This window comes from Heptranchias perlo, chromosome 18 (assembly GCF_035084215.1).
Source record: "Heptranchias perlo isolate sHepPer1 chromosome 18, sHepPer1.hap1, whole genome shotgun sequence".
Classification (NCBI taxonomy): Eukaryota; Metazoa; Chordata; class Chondrichthyes; order Hexanchiformes; family Hexanchidae; genus Heptranchias; species Heptranchias perlo.
In genome coordinates this window covers 9,964,068-9,991,847 of record NC_090342.1, presented here as the reverse complement: position 1 = coordinate 9,991,847, position 27,780 = coordinate 9,964,068, and the positions used below count along the sequence as shown (strand labels likewise).

Below are 27,780 nucleotides of genomic sequence, written 5' to 3'. Positions count from 1 at the left end.
CTGGGAGTGGGTGCCCCCTTTCTCAATGCTCCGGGAGGGGGTGACCCCTTTCTCACCAGCCCCAGCAGGGGATGCCTGCTTCTCACCAGCTCCAGGAGGCTGTATTCCTTTCTCACCAATTCCAGGAGGGGTTGGTCCCTTCTCACCAGCTCCAGGAGGGGGTGCCCCCTTCTCACCAGCTCCAGGAGGGGGTGCCACCTTCTCACCAGCTCCAGGAGGGGGTGCCCCCTTCTCACCAGCTCCAGGAGGGGGTGCCCCCTTCTCACCAGCTCCAGGAGGGGGTGCCCCCTTCTCACCAGCTCCAGGAGGGGGTGCCCTCTTCTCGCCAATTCCAGGAGGGGGTGCCCTCTTCTCGCCAATTCCAGGAGGGGGTGCCCCCCTTCTCACCAGCTCCAGGAGGGGGTGCCCCCTTCTCACCAGCTCCAGGAGGGGGTGCCCTCTTCTCGCCAATTCCAGGAGGGGGTGCCCTCTTCTCGCCAATTCCAGGAGGGGGTGCCCCCCTTCTCACCAATTCCAGGAGGGGGTGCCCTCTTCTCGCCAATTCCAGGAGGGGGTGCCACCTTCTCGCCAATTCCAGGAGGGCGTGCCCGCCTCTCAACCAGCCCCAGCAGGGGGTCCCGGGAGCTCACTTCTCACTGCTTTCTGCTCATTCCCTTCGAAATTGGCATCTGCCTACTGAGTATTGAGGAGACTGACTCATTGAGACTTTCCTCACGCACATCTGATAAAAAGAGCAGCAAATGCTGACAATTGGAAACAGAAAATTGCTGGAAACATTGGGCGGCATGTGTTGAGTGAAGAGATAAGTTCACGTTTCAGGTGTGGAATCTCCTTCAGGACTCTGCTACGCCCGAAATGTCAATATGTCTCTCCACAGGTGCCTCTTCTGAGTTGACCAATAATGGTGACACTACATTTTGCTGTGGAAAAATTCAGGAGTAAACGGGCTCGTTTCTATTACTGATATGACGGCCCCGATATTTGCAGGGAGGGAGCACGGTAGCGCGTCTAAAAGCTGGAAAGCCCAGGGGACGCGGAGATCCAACCGACATTAATGGCAGGACCTCATTGACATTTTTTTTCTTCTGCTTCCTGCCCGGCAGCTGGCCGGGAAAACCGGCGGCAGGAGGCCGCGGCCAGGGACCGTTGGGGACGGACTCCGGCAATCGGGAGAGATCGGAGTCGGTGGGAGAGAAAGAGATCGGGGCTCGGGATCGGAGATTGATTTTGGAGGGGGGTGGGGGGGGTGCAAAATCGCGGGTCGCGGCAGCGAGGAGAGGCGGCCATCGGCAGAAGGGAGGCTGAAGGCTTTCTTGAGGGGCCAGGGACCATTCCTGCTCCTCCTGGAGTGCCATAAAAAGCCCGCTGGAGCCGGCAGCTCCCGCCTCCCTTTCGCTGTAAGGGTTTCCCGAGCTCTAGCAAACCGGGCCGGCAACTGTTAAATTTAAATCAGGCTCCCAACTACGCTGAGGGATCCTGTTTGTAAATATGATAATGAAGTGTCCCGTCTCTCCAACACTCGCACGCCTCGCTACCCGTAAAAATGGCGGCAGGCGCGCACGTGGCGGGTTGGGGGTCACGTGCCCCGTTTTTAATTTTTAACCGCCACCCGACCCCTCTCCCGCCAGTCGTGGGGTGGGGGGGGGCGGAGATTAATGTCGTGCCGCTGTGTCTGTTTAAATGAAATAACCCATGAACCTAGGACCTCTGCTGGACAGCTAGAATAGTGCTCATGTATAAGCCTGAGCCAGAAACAAAGTTCAGCTTGAAGTAATCTAGAGAGTTATACAAAGGCCTTTGCGATACATCAGGTCTTTCCTACTGTTCCCTCACGTGAGGGAAGGTTATGGATTATTATGGTCCTTCACATGGTACGGGCAATAATCAGTGTTTTGCGAGATCAAATTGCCTACTCGTGGGACTGCTCGAAGATGCCTTTCTGAGCACATACCAAGCCCAGCTGGTTATCGAACGGAGGTTGGCCAAACCACAGATTCCTCCAGACAACACCAGCTACCATCACCATCGGTCGATAATCATCGGAGCTCGTGTGACAGTCCTCCACACCTCTTTATTCATCTTGCACGTTGGTAATTAGTCTGTGGGAATTTCAGTACCCCGTACAAGTTCAGTGTTGTCCTTAACTCTAGGGCTGACCTTTCTTTTTGCTTCCAGCCACTAACAATAGATGATATTGTGTGTTAAATGGGAGGTACTTACAAAAAGTAAAGTACTCCCCTCTTATTTTATAAACGAATCCCATCTTGGCTTTGTGAACTATTGCTCAAATAAGCTTTGGACCAGATACCAGCTCTAATGCAACGACCATTGGATGAGGTTGGATCTCTCTGAAGTCCGTGATGCGTACGGTTAGTTGACTGCATGCCAAAAATAAAACCTGCCAGGATTCACTAAGGCCGGTGGCTGGAAAATCCCACTGTTACTGGGTCATCCTGCCGACCAGCCTTAATGAATCCCAGAAAGTTTACATTCAGATTGCTGCCTCAGGCAACTAGAATGGGTCTTAGCTTGATGTTAAAGCAGCTTGAAAGTGAAGACTAAACCTCTCCTATTGAGCAAGCCAGACCCACAGGGTGGTGTACTGCAGCTAAATGCTCCAAACTAACCAAGACATTATTTTTTGTTGTTATTCGTGTACCACTAGATTTAAGTTCTAGTGAGGTAAAACGTTTAAAATTTTTATTGTTAAGTTAAAATAGGGATAAAGAGTCAGCTGAATTGGAAAGTATTAGAATCGGTTCAGGTGTTCCATGGTCTATGTGTCAGCCTTGCGTCTGTGAGTAGCACTCTTGCCTCTGAGGCAGTCCGTCGTGGGTTCAAGTCCCACTCCAGATACCTCAGTGCTGCACTGTCGGAGGTGCTGTCTTTTGGAAGAGATGTTAAACAGAGACCCCATCTGCCCTCTCAGGTGGACGTAAAAGATCCCATGGCACTATTTGAAGAGCACTTCTCCTGGCCAATATTTATCCCTCAACCAATAACACTAAAAAAAAAACAGACTTTCTGCCCATTAACTCATTGCTGTTTGTGGGACCTTGCTGTGCGTTAATTGGCTGCTGCGTTTACTACATTACAACACAGACTACATTTCAAAAGTACTTCATTGGCCGTAAAGCACTTTGGGACATCCTGAGGTCACGAAAGGCGCTATATAAATGCAAGTTCTTTCTTTCTTTCTAATGATCCACTTACAAATGGGTAGAGTTGAAACCTTAGAAAGAAAATCTTAGACGTGAAATACAAATTGATTACACATGAGCCTGGCTGAAGTCAGATATTTTCTGAACAAAGTTGCAGATAAAATGGCCTTGATGCAGATGGTCATAATCTCCTTCAAACTGGTTGAATGAATATTAGTTACAAAAAGGCTCCTACATTGCAAATGAAGATAAAAATTTCTGTGCCCAATTTTTAAAAACAGATAACTGAATGGGCAAATCCAGCAGATGATACAGACCAGGCAGCTCCCAGATTTGATCCTTGATCTCTGCAGAGTTAGTTGATCTCAAGCTGGCCAAGCTGGTTGGGGGCATTATGTATCATTTGTACTAAGATTACCAGGAGAAAACTGAGCCAAGGTTTTGTGCTCCTGATTGCTAGAAAGTGCATGTGTGTGGGCCTAGGATAAGACCAGAGCCAGGCTTGGTTGTGATGCATAGACACATAGAGAATAGGAGCAGGAGTAGGCCATTCGGCCCTTCGAGCCTGCTCCGCCATTCATTATGATCATGGCTGATCCTCTATCTCAATACCATATTCCCGCGCTCTCCCCATACCCCTTTTGTGTCTAGAAATCTATCTAGCTCCTTCTTAAATATATTCATATATTTGGCCGCCACAGCCTTCTGTGGTAGAGAATTCCACAGGTTCACCATCCTCTGAGTGAAGAAATTTCTCCTCATCTCAAGTCCTAAATGTCCTACCCCGTATCCTGAGACTGTGACCCCTCGTTCTGGACCCCCCAGCCAAGGGAAACATCCTCCCTGTATCCAGTCTGTCTAGCCCTTTCAGAATTTTGTGTGTTTCAATGAGATCCCCTCTCATTCTTCTAAACTCAAGTGAATACAGGCCGAGTCGACCCAATCTCTCCTCATACAGTCCTGCCATCCCAGGAATCAGTCTGGTGAACCTTCGCTGCACTCCCTCTATGGCAAGTATATCCTTTCTTAGGTAAGGAGACCAAAACAGCACACAATACTCCAGGTGTGGTCTCACCAAGGCCCTGTATAACTGCAGTAAGACATCTTTGCTCCTATACTCAAATAATGAAGCAGTCCGAGCCCGCATGCAGCAAGACCTGGACAACATCCAGGCTTGGGCTCATAAGCAAATAACATTCGTGCCAGGCAATGACCATCTCCAACAAGAGAGAGTCTAACCATCTCCCCTTGACATTCAATGGCATTACCATCGCCGAATCCCCCACCATCAACATCCTGGGGGGTCACCATTGACCAGAAACTTAACTGGACCAGCCATATATATATACTGTGGCTACAAGAGCAGGTCAGAGGCTGGGTATTCTGCGGCGAGTGATTCACCTCCTGACTCCCCAAAGCCTTTCCACCATCTACAAGGCATAAGTCAGGAGTGTGATGGAATACTCTCCACTTGCCTGGATGAGTGCAGCTCCAACAACACTCAAGAAGCTCGACACCATCCAGGACAAAGCATCCCGCTTGATTGGCACCCCATCTACCACTTGGAAATATATCGCCGTTCCTTCATCGTCGCTGGGTCAAAATCCTGGAACTCCCTTCCTAACAGCACTGTGGGAGAACCTTCACCACACGGACTGCAGCGGTTCAAGAAGGCGGCTCACCACCACCTTCTCATGGGCAATTAGGGATGGGCAATAAATGCCGGCCTTGCCAGCGACGCCCACATCCCATGAACAAATTTAAAAAAACATAGCATTTGCCTTCCTAACTGCTTGCTGTACCTGCATGTTTGCTTTCAGTGACTGGTGTACACGGACACCCAGGTCCCTTTGTACATTAACATTCCCCAATCTATCACCATTTAAGTAATATCTTGCCTTTCTGTTTTTCCTTGCCGAACTGGATAACTTCACACTTATCCACATTATACTGCTTCTGCAATGTATTTGTCCACTCACTCAACTTGTCTAAATCGCCTTCAAGCCTCTTGGCATCCTCCTCACAACTCACAATCTTACCTAGTTTTGTGTCGTCAGCAAACTTGGAAATATTATATTTGGTTCCCTCATCCAAATCATTGATATATATTGTGAACAGCTGGGGCCCAAGCACTGATCCCTGCGGTACCCCACTAGTCACCGCCTGCCACCCCGAAAAAGACCCATTTATTCCTACTCTCTGTTTCCAGTCTGTTAACCAATTTTCAATCCATGCCAATATATTGCCCCCAATCCCATGTGCTTTAATTTTGCACACTAACCTCTTATGTGGGACTTTATCAAAGGCCTTCTGAAAATCCAAATAAACTACATCCACTGGTTCTCCCTTATCTATTCTACCAGTTACATCCTCAAAAAACTCCAGTAGGTTTGTCAAACATGATTTCCCTTTCATAAATGCATGTTGACTTTGACTAATCCCATTGATATTTTCTAAGTGTACTGTTATCACATCCTTTATAATAGACTCTAGCATTTTCCCCACTACTGATGTTAGGCTAACCGGTCTGTAGTTCCCTGTTTTCTCTCTCCCTCCTTTTCTAAATAGTGGGGTTACATTTGCCACCCTCCAATCTGCTTCCCACTACTTGCTGTCCAAGCTCTTCACATGAAGGAGGACCGTTTGGGCAAGGCCCGGGAGGGTTCAAACACACACACAAACACACAATGATTTCAGCACCCAGTCCTGTCCTGTCCTTTCTCAAGTGACCACTTTCCAACTCACAGTAGATTTACTTGCCCATCCTCCAATGTCTGGGTACAGCAAGAGAAAAATAAAAGTTTACTCCCAAAATTTCAACAAAAAAAAGTTGCGTAAACAATCCAATTGATGTAGGGAGGCCTGCATTATACAGTTTTCGTGGAGCAGATGCACTGGGCTGATGTAGGAGTCAGGATGATAAGGAATCCCCAAGCAACTTCTGTCTGCTCCACAATGTTGGTATCCATCAAATTGGCCTGTTCAGAAACCAATAAAAAAAATTAAATAAAATATTTTTTTAAAAAGTGGCTGCCAGTATTTATTCTGATTTAACAAATAATTACTCAACATTGCTTTAAAACATACACAATCTCTAAACGGGCCAATATAATTGACGCCAATACATTGCTAATCCTAGTGCGTTCACTCTGCTGAAATGATTAAACTCGATGCTCCAATAGAGGAGCCTTGTAACTAGGATTCTTCACACGCTAATAGATAAAATTCCGCGTGGGAATGGGGGGGGTAAAGTAGTCAGCTGACACTTATCTACAATTTCAAACACTCACCCCTTCACTGTAATTCTCAGTAACTGAATTAGACCACGGAAGACTGATATTGAACATAAGCAAATGATTTTGCCCAGTCTAATGCCTTTGCAGTGTCTCCAAAGCATTAGAGCAGCACTCAGTCAAGTGATTGTTACCCTGATCACAGTGAGAGGACAATAATGTTTCATAAATCTTTGGCTTTTATTAACCAGCACCGATATTAGCAGTGTGCAATGGGTTAACATAGTTTCCACGCTCTTATAATTCAGTACATGATACAGTATAACTGTAAGAAACGTTCCTGCTTTTCTGTACAAACACAGCAAAGAGAGGCTGGTGGTTCACCAGAAACAAAACTACACCATCTTCTCTCAGAGTCTTTCTAAAGTATGTAAACAGTATAAAAATGTACAGTAGTTTAATAAGCTGTAAACTGAACAGAGTCCTTCATCAAATATTATATACAGCCTGCTCATCTTAATTCAAAGTCACTTAATGCAAATTATCTGATAATTCAATTATTTATCACTGAACTCCTATGTTATTTACGTTGCTTAATTCAAATTACCGGATAATTCTGTTTTTAGCGCAAAAAACGACTGAATTATTAGGAATAGGCTGTAATGTGGCACAAGATCACTTGTCACACAGCTGAACACAAATGAAGAATTTTACACAATACACAACAGATGCATTAAACATAGTTGGACGAGTTTTAGTGCCATATTTGTTAGAACAAAATAATTTTTTTTTTTACACAGGAGTTTCATGTTTTCATTGAAAAAAATATTTACTTTCACATGACTATCTAAAACAATGCATAACGAACAAGTGGCAGATAAACAAAAAATACAATTGTCTTAGTGATATAAAAAGATACACAAAGTTATTATACAATATATGACACACCACAGTCTTTGTAAATCTCGTACGTTTTGCTAATCTCTCGCCTCCCATTGAGGCCGTGATTCATACTGGGTTACAGGTCCACAAGCAGTGACAGTCCTCTGCCAACTCATCCAAAAGGGCAACTGTTCACTTGTGAGCCTGGACAGTGGATGTTGGCAGGCTGTATTACCATGGAGTGCATCACGGCCAAGCTAATCCTGTCCTCAGCTAGCATCCAAACAAGGCACCTGTTGAGTCCAATTATAATACTCCCAACTAAGATGAGCTAAATGAGCAGAGCTGGGCAGCTAGGAGGAGGCAGTGTTTACTCCCATGTGTGCACAAGTGCAAACACGCCAAACCAAAATGCTTAAGATTTTATTTGTGTGCAGACAGAAAATAAAATTGATCCAAGGTGATAAATGCAGTGGGGTGGATCTTGACTCTGTGCGATATTGTAAAACGGGTGATAGCGAGTTGGCAGCCCGTTTTACATCTCTCCCCATTCTCATTTCCGTCAACGGAAAGCCAGTTTCAGGCGGGTGCCCAAGACAATGAAAGCGAGCCTAACCAATATGGTGCGTGGCGCACGTCCGGCGTGGACTGACCGCGCGCATAACCATCATTTCTTGAGCTGGGGGGACGCAGTAGGTCAGAGCAAGTCTCTCAGTTTGCCCAGGACCATCTATCTCTCCAAGTTTCTCTTTGCTCCCAAATAACCTCAAATCCACGAGACGTCTGCTTTTGTTGCAGTTGCCTGTCGCTACAGCCTGTTGCTATGCCACGTAATATCAGTAAGTAAAATTAAAATATTAAAAATTGCAAATATTTTCAAGGTGGTCTAGTGAAACAATTATGGGTGCAAACATTAAAGCTCCACCTCTTGGCATTTCTCCCCCCCGCCCCCCCCCCCAGTTATACATCATTTCCTTCACTTGCAGGAAGTCCCAAGTCTAATTGATTAAAGGATTTGATAGGGTTGATGGAGGGAAACTGTTTCTTCTGGTGGGGGGGGGGGGGAAGAGAGTCCAGAACAAGGGGACATAATCTTAAAATTAGAGCCAGGCCATTCAGGGGTGATGTCAGGAAACACTTCTTCACACAATGGGTAGTGGAAATCTGGAACTCTGTCCCCCCAAAAAGCTGTTGAGGCTGGGGGTCAATTGGAAATTTCAAAACTGAGATTGATAGATTTTTGTTAGGCAAAGGGTATTAAGGGATGTGGGACCAAGGCAGGTAAATGGAGTTAAGATACAGATCAGACATGATCTAACTGAATGGCGGAACAGGCTCGAGGGGCTGAATGGCCTACTCTTCTTCCTAACTGATTGTTAGAAGATCCACCAGAGTAAATTGGATTGACTCACCTGCCAACGTTCCCACTTTTTTTGTAGGGAAACACCTGGTTCTGTTCCGTGTGTTTTCCCTTCTCCCCTTCCCTCCCCCCACCTCAATGTCCTGTTTGACATTAAGAACTCACATTGAGAAAATATTTAGTGGCAAACCAGCCTGTGTCAATGGAGTTGTGCAATTTCAAGCTTAGTGATTTATAAATTGTGTGTTTATTATAAAACACAAAGATAAGTCTATTTTATACCTAGTCCAGCAAGACAAAAAAAAGGTTTAATTTTTAAAAATACATTTCTATGTAAACTAAATTTAGCATCAAAAGATGAAGCACTTTGTGACTTGCCTTAAGTATTAGGTGACATTGGATTTTTGCAACTTTTTTTCCCAAGTTAACAAAAAAAAAATCACAGGCGTGTCATTTTATGAATTACTCTTTTTTTATAATTCAAGGTTTCACAAAACGGTTTTACGTAGGGATCCCAACGAATAGATGGATTTCAAACCCTTATTGGTATGTGTAATTATAAATCCAAAAGGGGTGGCAATTATACAGTGCCTGTGTGAATATAGCTGCTATTGTACTGACAGCTTCATTACAACTTGATGCTCGTCAGCAACACCAGTTGAATCCTCTCAGACTTTCAGACCAGCTTGTGGAGGACGAAGCCGAGCACTTGGCGGAGGAGCTGGATAGTAGGCTGGGCAACAGCATAGTGGTCTGGGAGCATTGCTTCCACACTGGGACTCTGGATATAATACCTACAATAAGCACGTGAAGAAGAAGAAACGGTCAATAAAATGTTACAATCCCAACAAGATTCCCCTAGTTCCCCTCCAAGCCACACACCATCCTGACTCGGACATATAATATATATAATCCTCCAATTATGGCCTCTTGCGCAACCCCGACTTCCACCTTTGGCGGCCGTGCCTTCAGCCCCAAGCTCTGGAATTCCCTCCCTAAACCTCTCTCTACCTCCTTTAAAGACCCTCCTTAAAGCTACCTCTTTGACCAAGCTTTTGGTCACCTGTCCTACTATCTCTTTATGCGGCTCGTTGTCAAATTTTGTCTGATGATCGCTCCCGTGAAACGCCTTGGGACGTTTTACTACGTTGAAGGCGCTATATAAATGAAAGTTGTTGTTGTTATATCACCATTCCTTCACCGTCACTGAGTCAAAATCCTGACACTCCCTACCTAACAACATTGTGGGAGCACTTTCACCACCGGTTCGAGAAGGCGGCCCACCACCACCTTCTCAATGGGCAACTAGAAGATGGGCAAAAAATACCGTCCTCGCCAGCGACGCCCACATCCCAAGAATGAATAATTTTTTTAAAAAATCAAAACTTTACAACTGGCTGCAGTATCTCTGAGCTAGAGAATGGGGTGGGAGGGGGAAGAGGGAGAGACGGGGGGGGGGGATAAAAAGTCAGCCAGAAAGTGCATCTGCGGGACGTCAGATGAGGGCGGCACCAGCATTGACTGCAATATCCTGCACAGTCAAAGGCCCGCTGATACTCTTTATCTAGATTCAGGCGGATTGCCAGTATCTAAGGAGCCACATTCCAGCATCAATTGCTGTTTTTTTTTGGAAAGAGCAGGGGGGATAAAAATTGGATTAAAACAAAAACAAATTCAACAAAATTACATAAGTGGTTTAGTTTTTTCAGTTAGTGGCAATAATTCATAATCAATAAACCAATCTACAAGTTAGATAGAAAAATCACACTACTTATATTGTTTCCATAATACATTTAAAAAAAATTAACGTGACCAATTTGTTTTTACTGCTCGATTTTGCATCATGTCATGACAACTAGTGATGTGGTTTAAAAAAAAATCCTTTTAGTTCGTTGCTAATAGATTTATATTACAGGAAATATTGATTTTGATGCAGCTAATGGCAATTTGATTTCTAATCACACTTTACGATCAGTAATAAACGTTAATTGCACCAGCACAGGATAGAACGTTTACGCAGAGACAGTGATCAACGCAATTAAAAAATCAAAATGCAATGCTTTCCATGAGGATTTTGGGGGTGGGTGGGTGAGGGGGGGGGAATGCTGATATCAGTTCATTTATTGTCCAACTCATGACGATCTAATTGTCCTTAAACACTGAGCGACTCATACAACCTTTTAGACGATGCAAGCATCAAGTTGTGTCTCACTCTCGACTTTCTCCATTACAGCAGCAAGTTACCAGAAAATAATGTTTCATATGGTAGGAATGTGAGGTAAAAATTAACAGTATAGGGAAAAAGGATTTATGAATCTCACTCCGTTTTCTCAAAAATGAGTACGAGCTGAATGTGACCCTGCCACAGAACTTTTCTTTATCTCCACTAGAGGGCAATAAGCAGATCTCCCATGGCATTGCTCACAGTAAGTTAAATGATGAGCTGCTTTGAAAGGACATGAACCATATAATGCACACTGCATTTTCCTGCTGCTCAGGCGTCCGCCAACAGTTTGAAATTTAAATATGGAGAGAGCGGGGAAAGGGGAGCCTTGGAAGTCCAACAGATCCCAAATTTACACTACAAAGTGTAAAGCACGAGTGTGAGGCAGAAATCACTTTGCACCAACGTTAACAATGCATTGCAACGCACCCTATAACAAAGTGTGATACCTTGAAACTGTGACTGATGTACTAGATACAAGACTTAACGATGTTCGGAGCTGACCCACATCTTGTGTCAAGGATAATTTATTGACATTAACCGTTGACACTGAATGTCGTACAAAAGTTTTTTGTTTATGACTGATGAGAAATGATTATAATGAGGCTGAAGCCAAGGAAATGATTTTTGTCCAATTTATCGCCTTCCCCCTTTTACAGTCTCCAGTTCCCTTTGGAAAATTACTATTGAATCTGCTTCCACCATCCTTTCAAGCAGTGCATTCCAGATCATAATAACTCGATGCATTAAAAAAAAGACAGGCAACCAGCTCCAGGGAGATTGATGGGACTGTCCCAGTGTGTCCTTCCAACATTATGCTCCTTCACTCTGTGAGGGATAATAACCGACTTCTCTCGAGGCTGGTGTTGGGAATCAAACATGTGAATCTATGCACCGCCACTGTATGGCTTAGCACCTTAGCAACTCTTTCCACCACTGGAAATATTCATAGAAATCATTTTAAAATTCTTCTCAGAGCAGAGAAGGTTAAGGAGAGATTTAATTATGAGGGGTTTTCATAGAGTAAATAAGGAGAAACTGTTTCCACCAGTGAGAGGGTCGGTAACCAGAGGACAAAGATTTAAGATAATTGGCAAAAGAACCAGAGATGAGATGAGGAGAATTTTTTTTTAACGCAGCGAGTTGTTATGATCTGGAATTCACTGCCTGAAAGGGCGGTGGAAGCAGATTCAATAATAACTTTCAAAAGGGAATTGGATAAATACTTGAAAAGTAAACATTTGCAGGGCTATGGGGAAAGAGCAGGGGAGTGGGGCTAATTGGAAAGCTGTTTCAAAGCCAGCACAGACAGGATGGGCCAAATGGCCTCCTTCTGTGCTGTAGGATTCTATGATTCTAATAGTTGACAGAATGTTAATGTAACAGAGTGGAGGTGAAATTCCTATTTTTAAATGTGAAATGGGAGAAAGTCTGTTTCTCTATAATTAGGGACCCAATAACTGAATAGTAGGAATGTGTGATTTTGAAACGTGCAATTTCCAAGAGTGAGATTTTGTTAGCGGATGATGAACAATAGTTTCCCCACGTTACATTAGATGAGAAATTTCAGCCCTGCAGACAATATGCTGAACGGGGGGGGGGGGGGGGGGGGTGGGGGGGGGACAAACTGAGCCCTTTCCTTACCTGAATTCTTCACTGTATTTATTCCTGATGTGTTCTGCCAAGTTACTGCCATACTGGATGCAGGTGTTCAGGATGTAGAATTGTTGGAAAAGAAGCAATGCTCGAGTAGGGCTCATGATATGAACCGGAGGTGACACGGTCTTAATTATGTGTTTCATCATATGGTCAATAAAAGTCAACTGTAACACAAATATATACATTCTAATATAAATGTATACATTATAACATAAGTATATACATCATAACATAACCTAAATATATATATTCTAACATAAATATATACGTTATAACAGTACTATATACATTACAACAGTGATTTTTCAAGAAATGAAGTCTAAAATAGCTCCTACAGACAACTTATTCATCAAGACCTGTTACTATTTTACAGCATGCATTATGCATTGTTCATTACCTGGTTTTAATTATTAATTATGACTATTCAAACAAGCTCGCTGCTTCTGGCATATTCTTATTTTATTATTGTTAATATTTTGATGCCTCTTTTTTTTTTAAGATCGCTCTCCTCCGCTCCCTCCTCAATTACTTAGCCAGGATGATGGTGAATGAGACAAATTGCTTCCAAGGCTGTGCCAGAACTGCTCTTCTGGAAAATGCTGAGTTGTGTGACTAGCCCAGAGGGACATGCCCTCTGTTTCTCTCTCCACCCACCCACCCCCCCCACACCCCATGGGGAAAGGGATCAGCCAGTCTCCACTGTTCCTGAGGACGCAGGCAAGATAATTAAGTTGCATAAAGCAGCCAGAACGCTTCTTAGAATTCTAACATAATTGGCTGTCTCCAACTGCTTTTCTGCACAACCATCAAATTTATGTAACAGCTCCCGATGGCCATTCCTTCCCCAGTTTGGGCTTTAAAAAAGATATTTAATTCCTATTATTAAGTTAAAAGGTCATGTTGTTCCAGTTTAATGTCTGAACTAAGATGATACTTTTTACTTATTGTTTTCATTCAGCGCTTTTAGGCTCAAATACAGATCAGTGAAACAGTGCATTGTACAGCGTGACAATCCCCACTACATCTTGCCCAGATTTATCAATTACACAGTTGTAGCAAGCCAAGTTTCAGGGAACTGATTAAATTACCTCTTCCACATTGCAGATGCATTTGTGCAGAGTGGAGCTTTATAGAAGGAAACATTTTCTTGAATCTGAGCTCCAATCATTTTAGAACTGGTCATTAGTTTCTGTTAATTTTTGCCCATGTCTTGATCAAGGCCAGTAAGTGAACTGAATGTGTTGCAGAAGCGAAGGCAGAAATAGTGGAGAATACATGGCAAAGTTTTGTTTCATATGAATACATTCTTTAGCAAAGAAACAAAATACAGTAGTCCTTTATATCAGTTTTCCCGCGCTAATATCCTGGTACAAAACATTTACTTTTACGATGCAACTCCACATGATTGCTTTATTCCAAAATACTATTTCAACAACAACTTGCATTTATATAGCGCCTTTAACGTAGTAAAAGGTCCCAAGGCGCTTCACAGGAGCAATTATCAAACAAAATTTGACACCGAGCCACGTAAGGAGATATTAGGACAGATGAACAAAAGTTTGGTCAGAGAGGTAGGTTTTAAGGAGTATTTTAAAGGAGGAGAGAGAGGTAGAGAGGCGGAGAGATTTAGGGAGGGAATTCCAGAGCTTAGGGCCTAGGCAGCTGTAGGCACGGCCGCCAATGGTGGAGCGATTAAAATCGGGGATGCGCAAAAGGCCAGAATTGGAGGAGTGCAGAGATCTCGGAGGGTCGTGGGGCAGGAGGAGGTTACAGAGATAGGGAGGGGCGAGGCCATGGAGGGATTTGAAAATAAGCATGAGAATTTTAAAATCGAGGCCTTGTCAGACTGGGAGCCAATGTAGGTCAGCGAGCACAGGGGTGATGGGTGAACGGGACTTGGTGCGAGTTAGGGTATGAGGCAGCAGAGACTTGGATGAGCTCGAGTTAAAGAGGGTGCAAGGTGGGAGACCGGCCAGGAGAGCATTTTATTATTTGAAAACGTTTGAACATTGGAAAATTCCATTGTACACCACACTGTATCTAACTGGCGTTTGAAATGTTCTGAGATCATTACCAATTTGTTAATGGGGTTCAGGTCTAACTACCGTTGGTCACGGCATCACGAGAGTCACAGGGAGGGGAGGTGAGGAAGGGGGTGCATTCACTCGGGGCGTCTCCACCTCTACCGCCGTTACTTTGGCGGACGTTTGACGGAAACCCCAGTTGTGCTTGTAAACCAGAGTTTCCGCCAAACCTCCGTCAAAGCTGCGTTGCGCGGAGCAGGAGGAGTCCCCGGGGAAGGTAACGTCCCCACGATCTTAATGCTTCTTAAAAGAACTCAGAGGTCGTCAGCAAGGGAACCTCCCAATTTGCCGCAATCCGTATCAATCAGGACAAGTTCCTCGCGTCAGCAGCAATGTGCTCAGGTTAGGTTTGCTGCAGGAAATAAATTGCACATAAAGCACAGATGCGAGGACTTAATTGACACTCATACCATCAGGAGTGAGGAAAGGAGATATTTCTTCTTTTTAGGTTTGCACAATTGATTTTCACCCCTGTCAAAGGATGATTTCTGGGCTCCTTAATCAGGGCACTCCCTGCAGTGCAGTGCAGTGCAAACACCACATGAAACTGGGGTGGGGGAGAGGAGGAGAAAAGAGAAAGGTCATTGAGATAAAGCAGAAAATGAAAAGGTAAAAGCAGCAGAGTAAGATGTGAAAAGCAGTGAGGAGAGAGAAGTGTAAAGGAGATAGGAGAAAGGAACGGAAGTGAATGAGGGAGAGGCAGACATAAATAAAGAACAATTTGCATTTCTAGAATAGGAGGGAGTGGGGGAGGGAGCAGGAGAGGGTGTGGGAGAGGGAGTGGAGATGGAAGAGGGAGAGTGACGGCAACACAGAAGTAGAGAAACTTAGTGAAATAAAGGTAGTTTGATTATCACAAAATATCTATGCTCATGGTCTCAATGCCTTAATGTTTATACTATGATTAATCCACAGTTCTTCCCCCAAAAAATTACCACGACAAAATTACACCCTTAGGGGTAGATCCCCAAATTTAGTTTCCTGGGCATCTAAGCTTATTATTTCAGCACATTACACAGATACAATTTATATAAAAGGCCACGAGCTTTTCCATGAGTCGGACATATTGCAGTTCCTATAAGCTCCATTAATCGTGCATCTATGCTAAAGCATTTTATTTGAATCGTTGAAACACCCATTGCCAATGTAATGTTGGGAACAAAGCCGGTCAAATCAAGACACCTCGTTAAAGAAAACACCAACACACTGCTTACCATGGAAGGAAGGTTCTGCAGAGCAACCATCAACCATCCAACAGTCAACAAGTTCCCTGAGCCTGATCCCCAGTTTCCCTGTAAAGATTATTATAAAGTTAAGAGACTGGGGTTTAATTGAAACCCTGTTCCTAAATGCATCGAGCTATAATAACCACATTGGGGGAGTTGATCCAAAACATTCTTCTTCAGAAACAACAATGATGTCTTGCCAATTTTCTTCTCCTGAAGGGCTTTGACTCTTGTTCAGATATGGTTCCACAGGTGGCCCTCCAGTACCTCATCCAAGTGATTATTTTTTCATGTCTTGAGCCTTACCTGCAGGGGTTACTGGATAACATACAGGAGGGAACTTTAACTGCTTTCCCTTTGATAGCCCAAGAGCGCCAAGGCCAACGGTGGGGCCCAGCTGTTGCCCACTTAGACCAGAGCAGGAGGTGAACCTGGAATCTTCCCATCGGTGTGGTTTAATAGTGCACCAAGTAGTGCCTTTACCCCCCTAGCAATACATTCATCAGATGTCTTAATGATAACTAACAATTGCTGGAATCGAGGGAGCCCTGGTCTCTAATGCCTGCAATATTTAAAAAGAAAAATTAGCTTAAGCCCAAAATCTAATCTACAAAATAGCTTTATACTATGAAGATTATCAAGCATCGGAAACAGGCTAAAATTTTCAAGCTTTTCCCTGTAGATATTGAAAAATAGTACTTTTTTCCTAATGACACCACATTCTCGTTTGATTATGATACAATTAAGCCTTACGAACAGCTTATAAGCTTTACAAACACATTACGCATAGTCTGGACATACTTTAATCCCTTGTTGATCTATAGTTTACAGAATACACTTTTTATCTATCACTTCATTCAGACTGAATCTGAATTAATTCTGTTTGCATTAATGAAGGTGTTAAACATATCAAGGTCAGAATCTTAAGCACCAAAGTCCACGTGTGGATATTGAGTGCATTTTTATTATATTTTTTGTGCGCATTAATTTTCCATAGTTGTTAACCCATAAACAGATTAAGACCTGCATAAAAATAATGCACACAGGAATGTAGTACAAGTGTGCTGAGCATTATCCAATCATTAGTTTGATTTTATAAATGTAGTTAGGACGGATTAAAAACGAGATGCATAAAGATTCAAGTTAGCCCTGAAACCGACCAGATGGATGAGAGCAAACAGAATCAGTGATGTTCAACTACATCAGAAATTTATAATTAAACACCATTAAAATATGCAGATTTGCGTGCAGTGTTCCACCCTTGCTGTGGACCTTTTCAGACTTAATTGAACCCATCAATCCAAATGAAAAGCATGGTGTCCAATTCAATCATTTTTGTACTTTACCAAGGTAAGCATGTTGTGAACAAATTTATAATTCTTGTATTCTTTCTTCCATGTGCAGTGTTCATAACCAAGATACTTATTTATAATTAATCTTCTTCCCCATCCTTAGGCTAATCCATACTCTGCAATATTTTCTGAGTGAAAACAAGGCCTCTTTTCTGGGTCTTTGCCAATCTCACCCTTGTGATGATAAACTCTGATCATTTCTAGATGTCCTTTACATCAGTACATTTCAATGCCATACATTGGTTTGAGTATGTTATTTAGGGTCGATTCACACAATGACTGTACTGATGGTGCCAAATGTTTTAGAAATATTGTAAATGCAGCCTAAATCCAGAATCAGAGTCTGCCCTGACACTAGGGTTGCCAACCCTCCAGGATTGACCTGGAGTCTCCAGGAATTAAAGATGAATCTCCTGGACAGTGCTGCCAGCAACCCAGGAAAAAATCATTGGGGCAATTAAAAAAAAAACTGTTTTTTTCCATTTTTTTGAACAAGTTTGCTTATTATTATAAAAATATTGGAGATGGGGAAAAAGGCCGTTTGACTGAGAGTCAAGAATCATCCAATCGGGAAATGAAGGGTCTGTTCGTTTCCCAATTGGCCGTGGGAAGGCGGGTCGTGGTGGGCGACCAATGGCGGGAGCGTGGGGGCGGGGCAGTTGGAGGCAGGAGATCGTGTGATGAAACCTCCAGGAATACGTCCAATCTGAGTTGGCAACCCTAGCTGACACTGGAACAAAGAGGAGCAAGGAAGTAGTCTCACTTCACAGTCAAGTCAGGTCTTGATACCGAACTCATGCTTCACAACTTGGCTTTCCACCAATGCTAAACTTGCAGTGTGAATGCAGCAACAACAACAACAACAACTTGCATTTATATGGCGCCCTTAACATAGTAAAACATCCCAAGGCGCTTCACAGAATTTGACACCGAGCCACATGAGGTATGGTTTGGTCAAAACAGGTAGGTTTTAAGGAGCGTCTTAAAGGAGGAAAGAGAGGCAGAGAGGTTTAGGGAGGGAATTCCAGAGCTTAGAGCCTAGGCAGCTGAAGGCACGGCCGCCAATGGTGGAGCGATGAAAACTGGGGATGGGCAAGAGGCCAGAACTGGAGGAGCGCAGAGATCCCAGAGGGTTGTAGGGCTGGAGGAGGTTACAGAGATAGGGAGGGGCGAGGCCATGGAGGGATTTGAACGCAAGGATGAGGATTTTAAAAATCGAGGCGTTGCCGGACTGGGAGCCAATGTAGGTCCATGATGTATGCACCACTAGAAACAGTCCCTGACCAACCAGTATCTCACAATGTTACAATTAGAGAACTGGTTTGAACCAGACTGTCCAAGTCAAAGCACTGAAGATGGAAGCCTGAAGCCGCACTGCTGTACATAACGTTTTTAAACCTCAATAAAGTTACTCCAGTTCTTCAACTTTGGATTATAAAGAATCATGAATAAGTTCAAAACAAAATCATTCACCATGAAGAAGAGGTGCTCGACAGAGTTACTACTTTGTGTCTCTAAGCAGATTTTAACAATAATGGACCACTCTTCTTCCAATTAGATCTTATCCTGCTTCTCTCTAAATGCGACAAGCCAAAAAACTGTCCAGAGAGATAAACACCATACAGGATATAGGTTTTATTACATTTCTCTTAGTAACAAAATTTATTGCCTGGGTTACCATAGTAACTGACTGAGTATCCTGGCTTCTTGCCCTTACAACTTAAGAGAAGAAGCCAAGAGCTATGCTTTGGAATTAGTTTTGTTTCAGACTATTGAGGAGACTTGAAGTTAAAAGTGCTTCTGTGTAGAAAGGCGAGAGAACAAAATAAAAAATCGGCAGAGGTGAAGAATAATCAAAGAGCGTGAGCTGGAAAAAAATATATACACACTCAAGTATACACACACACGCACACAAAACTACACCTACACACAGGTATACACACACACACACACACACAAAACTACACCTTAACACAAGTATACACACAGACACACAAAACTACACCTATACACAAGTATACACACAGACACACATACACACAAAACTACACCTACACACAAGTATACACACAGACACACATACACACAAAACTACACCTACACACAAGTATACACAAAAATACATACACATGCACACAAAACTATACCTACACACAAGTATACACAAAAATACATACACATGCACACAAAACTATACCTACACACAAGTATATATACACATGCATACAAACACACGTTAACACACAAAACTATACCTACACACAAGTATACATATACACACACAAGTATACAAACACACATATACAAGTATACAATCACACATATACAAGTATACAATCACACATAGTATTATACACGCACACACACACACACACAAACAAAGTATACACACGTTAAAAATATTGCAATAATCACAGAATACTTTAAAATCTGTACCATGTATTAATATCTGCACAGTGCTAAAAGTACAGATATAAAGTGAGATGTTAAAACACCAAACGTCATGGCATAAAGTGTCAAAGAGCTTTGATGTCTGATATATTGCACTCACCTGATGAGTTATGAGGAAAATTTCATACAGAACGGCTGTCACTGCGTCAGTGTACTCCAGCAATAGTTTCTGTAGCTGCAATGGCAGATAAATCCGAAAGGAAGAATGTACAGTTAATCAAATTCCACTAAACGCAGCTACATAACCCAAGCTTACACTGTCACTCCCATACAGGGGACATGTCCCTTGTTCATCAAATCATTCTAACAGTTTGAAGTTCCTTTACTGCACAGTGCACATTTTATTGCTCTCATCTTTGAACCAATTTGAACGCGGCACTCATTAGATACAACTTTAAAATCATTAACCTGAAAGTAATTTAAAAACTATGTATTTATGCAAGACAACAACAACAACAACTTGCATTTTCATAGTGCCTTTAACATGGTAAAACGTCCCAAGGCGGTTCACAGGATCGTAATCAGACAAAATTTGACACCGAGCCACATAAGGAGATATTAGGACAGGTGACCAAAAGCTTGGTCAAACAGGTAGATTTTAAGGAGCATCTTAAAAGAGGAGAGGTAGAGAGGCATACAGGTTTAGGGAGGGAATTCCAGAGCTTAGGGCCTAGGCAGCTGAAGGCACGGCCGCCAATGGTAGATCAAAGGAAATCGGGGACGTGCAAAAGGCCAGAATTGGAGGAGTGCAGAGATCTCGGAGGGCTGTTGGGCTGGAGACTACAGAGGCTTACCTCGGCATCTTGAGAATTGGCTGAGATTCCATACTCAATTGGCACTTTGATACCAACTGCATGTGATGATTTGGGAACTTGCGGTCCACTTATTAAAATCGTCAGCAAGTTGATGACAGATATACCTCTAGCAAATGAAAAAAAGAGCACTCATCTTAAAAAATAGCCTTTTAGTAAACACCCATGTCATGTTAAGATGCTGGAAGTTTCCATGAGGTCAAGTTTAGTCCGACAAAAACATAGTCTCCCACCATTAAGAAAATACTGTCCAATTTGTCTTTCTCAGATCCAAAGTGTCTGACATAATGCAAAAATGTCCCACGTAACAGAGGCCTGCAGGCGAATCAGTACCTCCAATGTGGAGGCATTGACTGCTAGTCTTCAGGCATTGGATGACCTAATGATGAGGGCTTGGGGGATATAACGGATACTCTCTCAGGGCTTTAAGGATATTAATGATTACATAAGGCGTGTTCAGTTGCTCCACCTCCTCCGACATATGTATCATAGAGAGGAATTATCATTAGGAAACTCATTTTGAACATACATTTCTGTCAAACCAGCTTTCTTTCCCTAAAGATACAATATCTCGTCGGGCGTGAACCATTTGTACTGTACGTACCGTTTAGCATTCAGAAGAGTCAGGCGAGTTGGCTCCGTTTCAGTCTCCCTGAACATTACTCCTAATGTCTCTACAATCAAAATACATAACCTAAGCAGACAAAAAAAAGTCATATTTCAGATTCATATTCCAGTAAATATTGACATTCAATAAGCAGCTTGGTGGTGCTGAACGGTGGAGCACTAATACTTAACGCCACGGAATGCATGGACAAGGGTTCTCTCTGTGACTCTGTTCAGTTCCCAATCTGAGCCTCCCCTCCCAAGCAGAGGCTGCAGCATCACCCAGAATGAGGTAGGGAGAAATCAGATAGGGGTAGTGTAGCCTGCGCAGTAACTCAAACCTCCTAGCATCTGGCATAAGGGCAGCGTTGGAGGACTAGACGGCTCACCTGCCCTCCGTCTTGGCAGAAGAGACGCTCTAATTCGTTCAAGAGACTCGTGGTGTACTGAAGAACGGGTTCAACTTACTTTGGGAATAATTACCAACGTAAAAGAAATTAAGGTTCATACCTGAAAAGATTAACTTATCTATTCTCTTTACAATTGCTGACTTTCAAGCCTCTTTTGTGTGTGATTTCTTTCAAAAAAAACCAGTCTGTACAACTGAAGTAATACAATGAGTGAGTTAACACACTGTGCAACCAAGTAATCGGGAACATGTCTTCATGGTGAAGTCCTGATCTCAACCTGGCCATCTGAGATAGGGCACTGAGCCAAGGAAAGATATTTCTCCAAAGAAGCAACTGTGCCTCCAAATCACGAAAGAATGGTATTTGCATAGGCAGGAAAGTGGGTCGTTTCTAAATGAGATGCAAGAGAACTAAAGAGACGTTAAAATAACTTCCTACTAAATCTCCCCATAGTCCCAGCATCTCAAGTCTCTCCTCATAAATATAATCTCCCATCCCTGGCATCATCCTGGTGAATCTGCACTATACGCTCTCCATAGGTTTAATGTCCTTTCTATAATGAGACACCCAAAACTGTACACAGTGCTTTAACTGAGGCCTTACCAATACCCTGCACTAACTTATCATTATCTCTTTGCTGTTGTATTCTAAGCCTCTGCTTATCAAACTCAAATTCCTATTGGCCTTTTTGATGGCTTTATCTCCTTGAATTTACACGTTCAATGAATGATGTATTTGAACTCATAGATGTCCCTACTCATCCACACCCTTCAACGTCTTTCCATTGATTCTATACCCCCACTCCTTGGTTTTCCTCCCAAAATCCATACTTTCTGTATTAAGTTGCATCTGCCACCTGACTGCCCATTCTGCCAACCTGTTTATGTGCTCCCGAAGTTGTAACGCCCTCCTTGCTGTTTACCAAATCCCCAACAATTTTAGTTGCCGAATTTGGGGTGATGGGGATTTTTTGGTAGCTCAACAACTAGAGATGAAATACTCAGAAATTAACGTGATATCATTCTTTATCGATCTGATACTAATCAGGAGAAAAATAAGTAATATATAATTTTGAGAATTATTTAACCAGCTTTGAAGATCAATGCGTGAAATGCCTCTATTACAGGATCAAGTGAATTTAATTCAGCAGTAAGTAATTTGCCTGAAAGTGTACAACAAATTAAGGAATCTAGAGTGAACTTGCTACCCCCACACTCCTATTGGGAAACCTCGTTCGAAGAGAGTGCAAGTTGAGGAATTGGTGCTATAATGTCGTAGCTCTATCTACAAACCGTGCTCCCTTCAAATAAGATTCCTGCTGAAACTGTGAGATTGCAGGATTTACCCTTAAAAGTAATGTTACCAAATAGATATTCTAACATGGTCTACGAAAACTTCCAGATTGGCATAGTCATGTAATTGGGCTATAAGATTTGTGCTTTGTTTTTGTTGTACTCCACTTCCAGTGACGCAGGCCACAAACATTATTTAAAACTAATTGATTTCCCATGACATTAGTCACAGGTAATCTGGGATCGGGAGCTGCGTTTAACTTGGCCTGTCCCTTTAAGGAGACTGCTCTGATGGGGTAGTTGTCTAAATAAATAGTCACATCCTGGAGGCCAATTAAGAAGCTAATTGTTGAGGGAAATTTCTGTACATTGGCAGCTGCTTGTAAATTCCCAGCTCCTTTGAGGAGAGGTCAGTTTATCAAAATCAGGAAAAAACAAGAAGAAATGAGCAGCTTTCCTTTTTAAAAATAATTTTGACACTTTGAATACAACATGTGAAGCGTGACTAGCACATGCTAAATGCAAGAATTTATATAAAATATTTTAAAATAAAAATTAGATACTTTTTAAGCTATTTAGCTTTTAGCTATTTACGATCTATATTAATGACTTGGATGAAGGTATCCAAGTTTGCTGATGATACAAAGCTGAGTGGGGAAGTAAGCTGTGAGGAGGACACGAAGAGTCTGCAAAGGGATATGGACAGGTTAAGTGAGTGGGCAAGAGGGTGGCAGATGGAGTATAATGTGGGGAAATGTGAGGTTATTCACTTTGGTAGGAAGAATAGAAAAACAGATTTTTGTTTTAAATGGTGAGAAGCTATTAAATGTTGGTGTCCAGAAAGACTTGGGTGTCCTGGTACAAGAAACACAAAAAGTTAGCATGCAGGTAGAGCAGGCTATTAGGAAAGCAAATGACATGTTTATTGCAAGGGGGTTGGAGTACAAGAGTAAGGAAGTCTTACTACTATTGTACAGGGCTTTGGTGAGACCTCACCTGGAGTCTTGCATACAGTTTTGGTCTCCTTATCTAAGGAAGGATATACTTGCCTAAGAGGCAGTGCAACGAAGGTTCACTAGATTAATTCCTGGGATGAGAGGGTTGTCCTATGAGGAGAGGTTTAGTAGAATGGGCCTATACTCTCCAGAGTTTAGAAGAATGAGAGGTGATCTCATTGAAACATATAAGATTCTGAGGGGGCTTGACAGGGTAAATGCTGAGAGGTGGTTTCCCCTGGCTGGAGAGTCTAGAACTAGAGGGCATAGTTGCAGGATAAGGGGTCGGCCATTTAAGACTGAGATGAGGAGGAATTTCTTCACTCAGAGGGTTGTGAATCTTTGGAATTCTCTACCCCAGAGGACTGTGGATGCTGAGTCATTGAGTATATTCAAGGCTGAGATAGATGGATTTTTGGACTCTAGGGGAATCAAGGGAAATGGGGATCAGGCAGGAAAGTGGAGTTGAGGTTGAAGATCAGCCATGATCTGATTGAATGGTGGAGCAGGCTCGAGGGGCTCCTGCTCCTATTTCTTATGTTCTTACGTTCTTACTTGCTCTCCCCTTTCTGAACAATGAACATCTCAACTCGTATTGCAACTTGGTGGTATGCAACATAATAAGGTTTGAAGAGAGTTTTCAGAGCAACCTATCCTGAGAACCTAAAACGCCCAAATGGATAAACATTGTTCCTTTAAGTCTGACCCCTGTTGTGACCTATGATTTGCAAACAAGGACAATGAGAGTTTGATGCGAATATGGCTTGAAGAATGAATTGGCTTCAAACTTACAATGGCCCCTTTGTACGGGAGCTTAGATCCATAGAAATATATTACTTACTGTAGGTCGTCTGCTCTTTTGTTCTTGTCTTGCTGTGCAGTAGGAATCTCAGACTTTGGCAAGTGCTCCTGAAGTTTGCCGATAAGAAAGGGATACAAGTCGTTTGACTGTGAACAAGTCAAAACAGAACAAAAGTCTTTAGTGAAAACCTAGAGTGCAAACAAAAAGTCATATACAAAGTATTTCAAAATTAATATGTTCCCTTATTTATTTTTAAAACTGCATCTTTATCTATGCTAGTCATAGGTGTCAGCCATGGCTCAGTGGCAGCACTCTTGCCTCTGAGTCAGAAGTCCCATTCCAGGGACTATAGAGCACAAAATCCAGGCTGACACTCCAGTGCAGTACTAAGAGATCACTGCACTGTCGGAGGTGCCTTCTTTCAGATGAGACATTAAACCGAGGCTCTGTCTACCCTCTCAGGTGGACGTAAAAGATCCTATGGCATTATTCAAAGAACAGTAGGGGAGTTCTCCCCGGTGTCCTGGCCAATATTTATCCCTCAACCAACATCACTAAAACAGATGACCTGATCATTATCACACTGCTGTTTGTGGGACCTTACTGTGTGCAAACTGGCTGCCATGCATCCTACATTACAACATAACTGTACTTCAAAAGTACTTAATTGGCTGTAAAGCGCTTTGGGATGCCCTGAGGTCGTGAAAGGCGCTATATAAATGCAAGTCTTTCTTTCTAGTTTAACAAAAAACTCAATCACTTTGAAAATACATATTTTTCAACAATTATTGAACACAGATTATTTGGTTAGGATATTTAAATTATATTTGACTCTATGGTAATATTCATGGAAATATCGCCCATGGAACAACCTTATTTAAGTTCTGATCCACTTGTCCGTTCTCAATTACTCTCTAAAAAACTAAGATTTATAGACATGAAGGTGCATTTATTTAGTCTTGTGTGTGGAAGCGTAGGTTTATTTCCAAGATTAATTGGAAATCAGCTTCTTCAGAAATGTCGCTTAAATCAAGGCCCTATTCAAAAGATCCCCAGCACTATTTAAAGAGGAGCAAGGAGCTCTCCTTATGTCCTGACCGCATTCATCCTCCACTAACCCCACCAAAACAGATCGACTGGCTATTTATCTCGATGGACGATTGTGGGACCTTGCTGTGTGCAAATTGGTGGCTGCACTTGCCTACAAAGCAACAGTGGCTTGCACCAGGTAATCTGTTGGTTTTGGGACATCCAGAGGACTTGAAAGGCAGTATTACATAAATGCAATTTTTTTTTAAAAAATGGAACTATTTAATTCATTTATATCTTGTCAAAACACACGTATACATCTATGATGAAACCTCCAAAAGAAACTTACTTTCCAGAAGAGTTTTTTAATTGTGAAGTGCCTGCGTGCTGCCATTTTCAGCTCCTGCACCAAGGAGAAGACTCGCTCCAACGTACTGCTCCCGTGAAGCAACTCAGAGCTCAGCTGATTGAACAGCTTGTTTATTTCCTCTGAACTGGCACAACACAGACCGAGGTTTGTCATAGATTGGACAGAGAGCTTTCAATACATACACCATCGTCATTCTAACTAGCAAACAAAGTTAATGCAGCATAGCAAAGAGAGATAAAATTTTAATTTTGCAATAACGAACTCAATGGAAAACGTCAGGCATTTCACTGTATTATATATATTTATAAAATGTAAAATTGTATATCAAAATGTATGTACTTATTCCCAAACTGGGAAACAGTATGGGAGAGCAGAGGGGACAGTTCCATTTCCCTCACTCAGAATCCTAATCAGAAATATTAAATGGTTTTCCAACTCATCTAGAGTGAACCTTTGTCCGTCATCCTATTTTTTGACTCACCCAATTCTTTCATTTCTATTTCTCCCGCTGTATTTGTTCTGATTTCTGTTCTTGTTTTTGTGTGAGGATACAAGTTCTACTTATACAAGTTATTTTCTCCCTTCCCTTTAACTCTAATCGCCTCTGGCCAACTGGGACGAAGAGAGCAGGCTAGCAGCCTGCTCTCAGGCCGCTGCTAGTGGCACCCTGGGCTGGCAGCTGGACGGCACACAAGAGGCATCTTGGTGATATCTCTTGCTCTGCTTTTCTCCCCTTCTCTGTGCGGGTGTATGGGACCAAGGGGGTGGGGGTTTGAGAGTACCTGGCCCTCATTTGCCATTATCCCATAGCAATGTGGGTGATCTTGAGCATCATGCTGTGTTTTTATCCATTCTATCGCTCTTTCCCTTTCTCTCCCTTCCTTCCCATATTATTTCTTTGATCTCCTGGACCTATTCTTATAAACCAGTGGTTTTCACAGGAACAGGAGGAGGCCATTCAGCCCCTCGAGCCTGCTCCGCCATTCAATTAGATCATGGCTGATCTGTAATAACTCAATTTTCCCGCCTTTGTTCCATCTCCCTTGATACTCTTACCCAACAAAAATCTATCGATCTCAGCCTTGAAAGCTCCAACTGTCCCCCAGTATCCACAGCCTTTTGGGGGAGAGAATTCCAGATTTCCACTATCCTTTGTGTGAAAAAGTGCTTCCTGATTTCATTCCTAAATGGCCTAGCTCTAATTTTAAGATTATGCCCCCCAAGTGCTTGATTCTCCCAACGTTTCTCTCTATCTACCCTATCAAAACATTTTAAACACCTCGATCAGATCACCCCTCAATCTTCTATACTCGAGGGAATACAAGCCAACTTTATGCAACCTGTCCTCACAATCTAACCCTCTACCCTGTCAAACCTTTCGCTGTGGGGTCACCCTGCAAATATTGACCTAGTCCTGACGATTCCCAGTTTGCCTATCAAAAGGCAACTACCCAAAAGAAAACAGTGCTACCATTGAAGAAATGTTCTTTTTTTTAATATTAATATGCAGCAACAGAAATTACATCAACAAAGTTAACTTCGTATGTCAACTAATTCAAAAAAATACACAGCTCTGGTTAAACGAATAATTTTTAAAAATCTGATAACCCCCTGGGATTCCCTCATGGACTGAAATCGGAAAACCTACCTATGGGACAATCTCTATCCTTCTCCATCAATGTGATTTATGGTCCCATGGCTGTGTCTCTCCCTTGATACACTCAATTCTCTCCTGCTACACCATCTCCTCACCACCACCTCCCATGGCTTTGTCCCTTCAAACATCTGCCTTTGATCAGCTCATTGACGTAATATATGCACAATGCTGTAGT

The 27,780-nt window shown here is 42.7% G+C and overlaps 1 protein-coding gene across 1 annotated transcript in view; it reads right to left on the bottom strand.

The window, feature by feature from the left end:
* Positions 1-6,615: 6,615 nt before the first annotated feature.
* The window catches only part of c18h12orf56 (chromosome 18 C12orf56 homolog), a 58,726-nt gene continuing 37,561 nt past the window's right edge, over positions 6,616-27,780 (bottom strand). Inside the window, exons 6-13 of the mRNA XM_068000035.1 lie at positions 25,928-26,072; positions 24,589-24,695; positions 21,049-21,138; positions 20,427-20,553; positions 19,733-19,807; positions 15,818-15,895; positions 12,505-12,683; positions 6,616-9,430 (exon numbers count right to left, since the gene is read on the bottom strand). Of these exons, the coding sequence (XP_067856136.1) occupies positions 9,313-9,430; positions 12,505-12,683; positions 15,818-15,895; positions 19,733-19,807; positions 20,427-20,553; positions 21,049-21,138; positions 24,589-24,695; positions 25,928-26,072 (919 nt within the window). The 3' untranslated portion in view covers positions 6,616-9,312. The remainder of the gene's footprint in view (positions 9,431-12,504; positions 12,684-15,817; positions 15,896-19,732; positions 19,808-20,426; positions 20,554-21,048; positions 21,139-24,588; positions 24,696-25,927; positions 26,073-27,780) is intronic.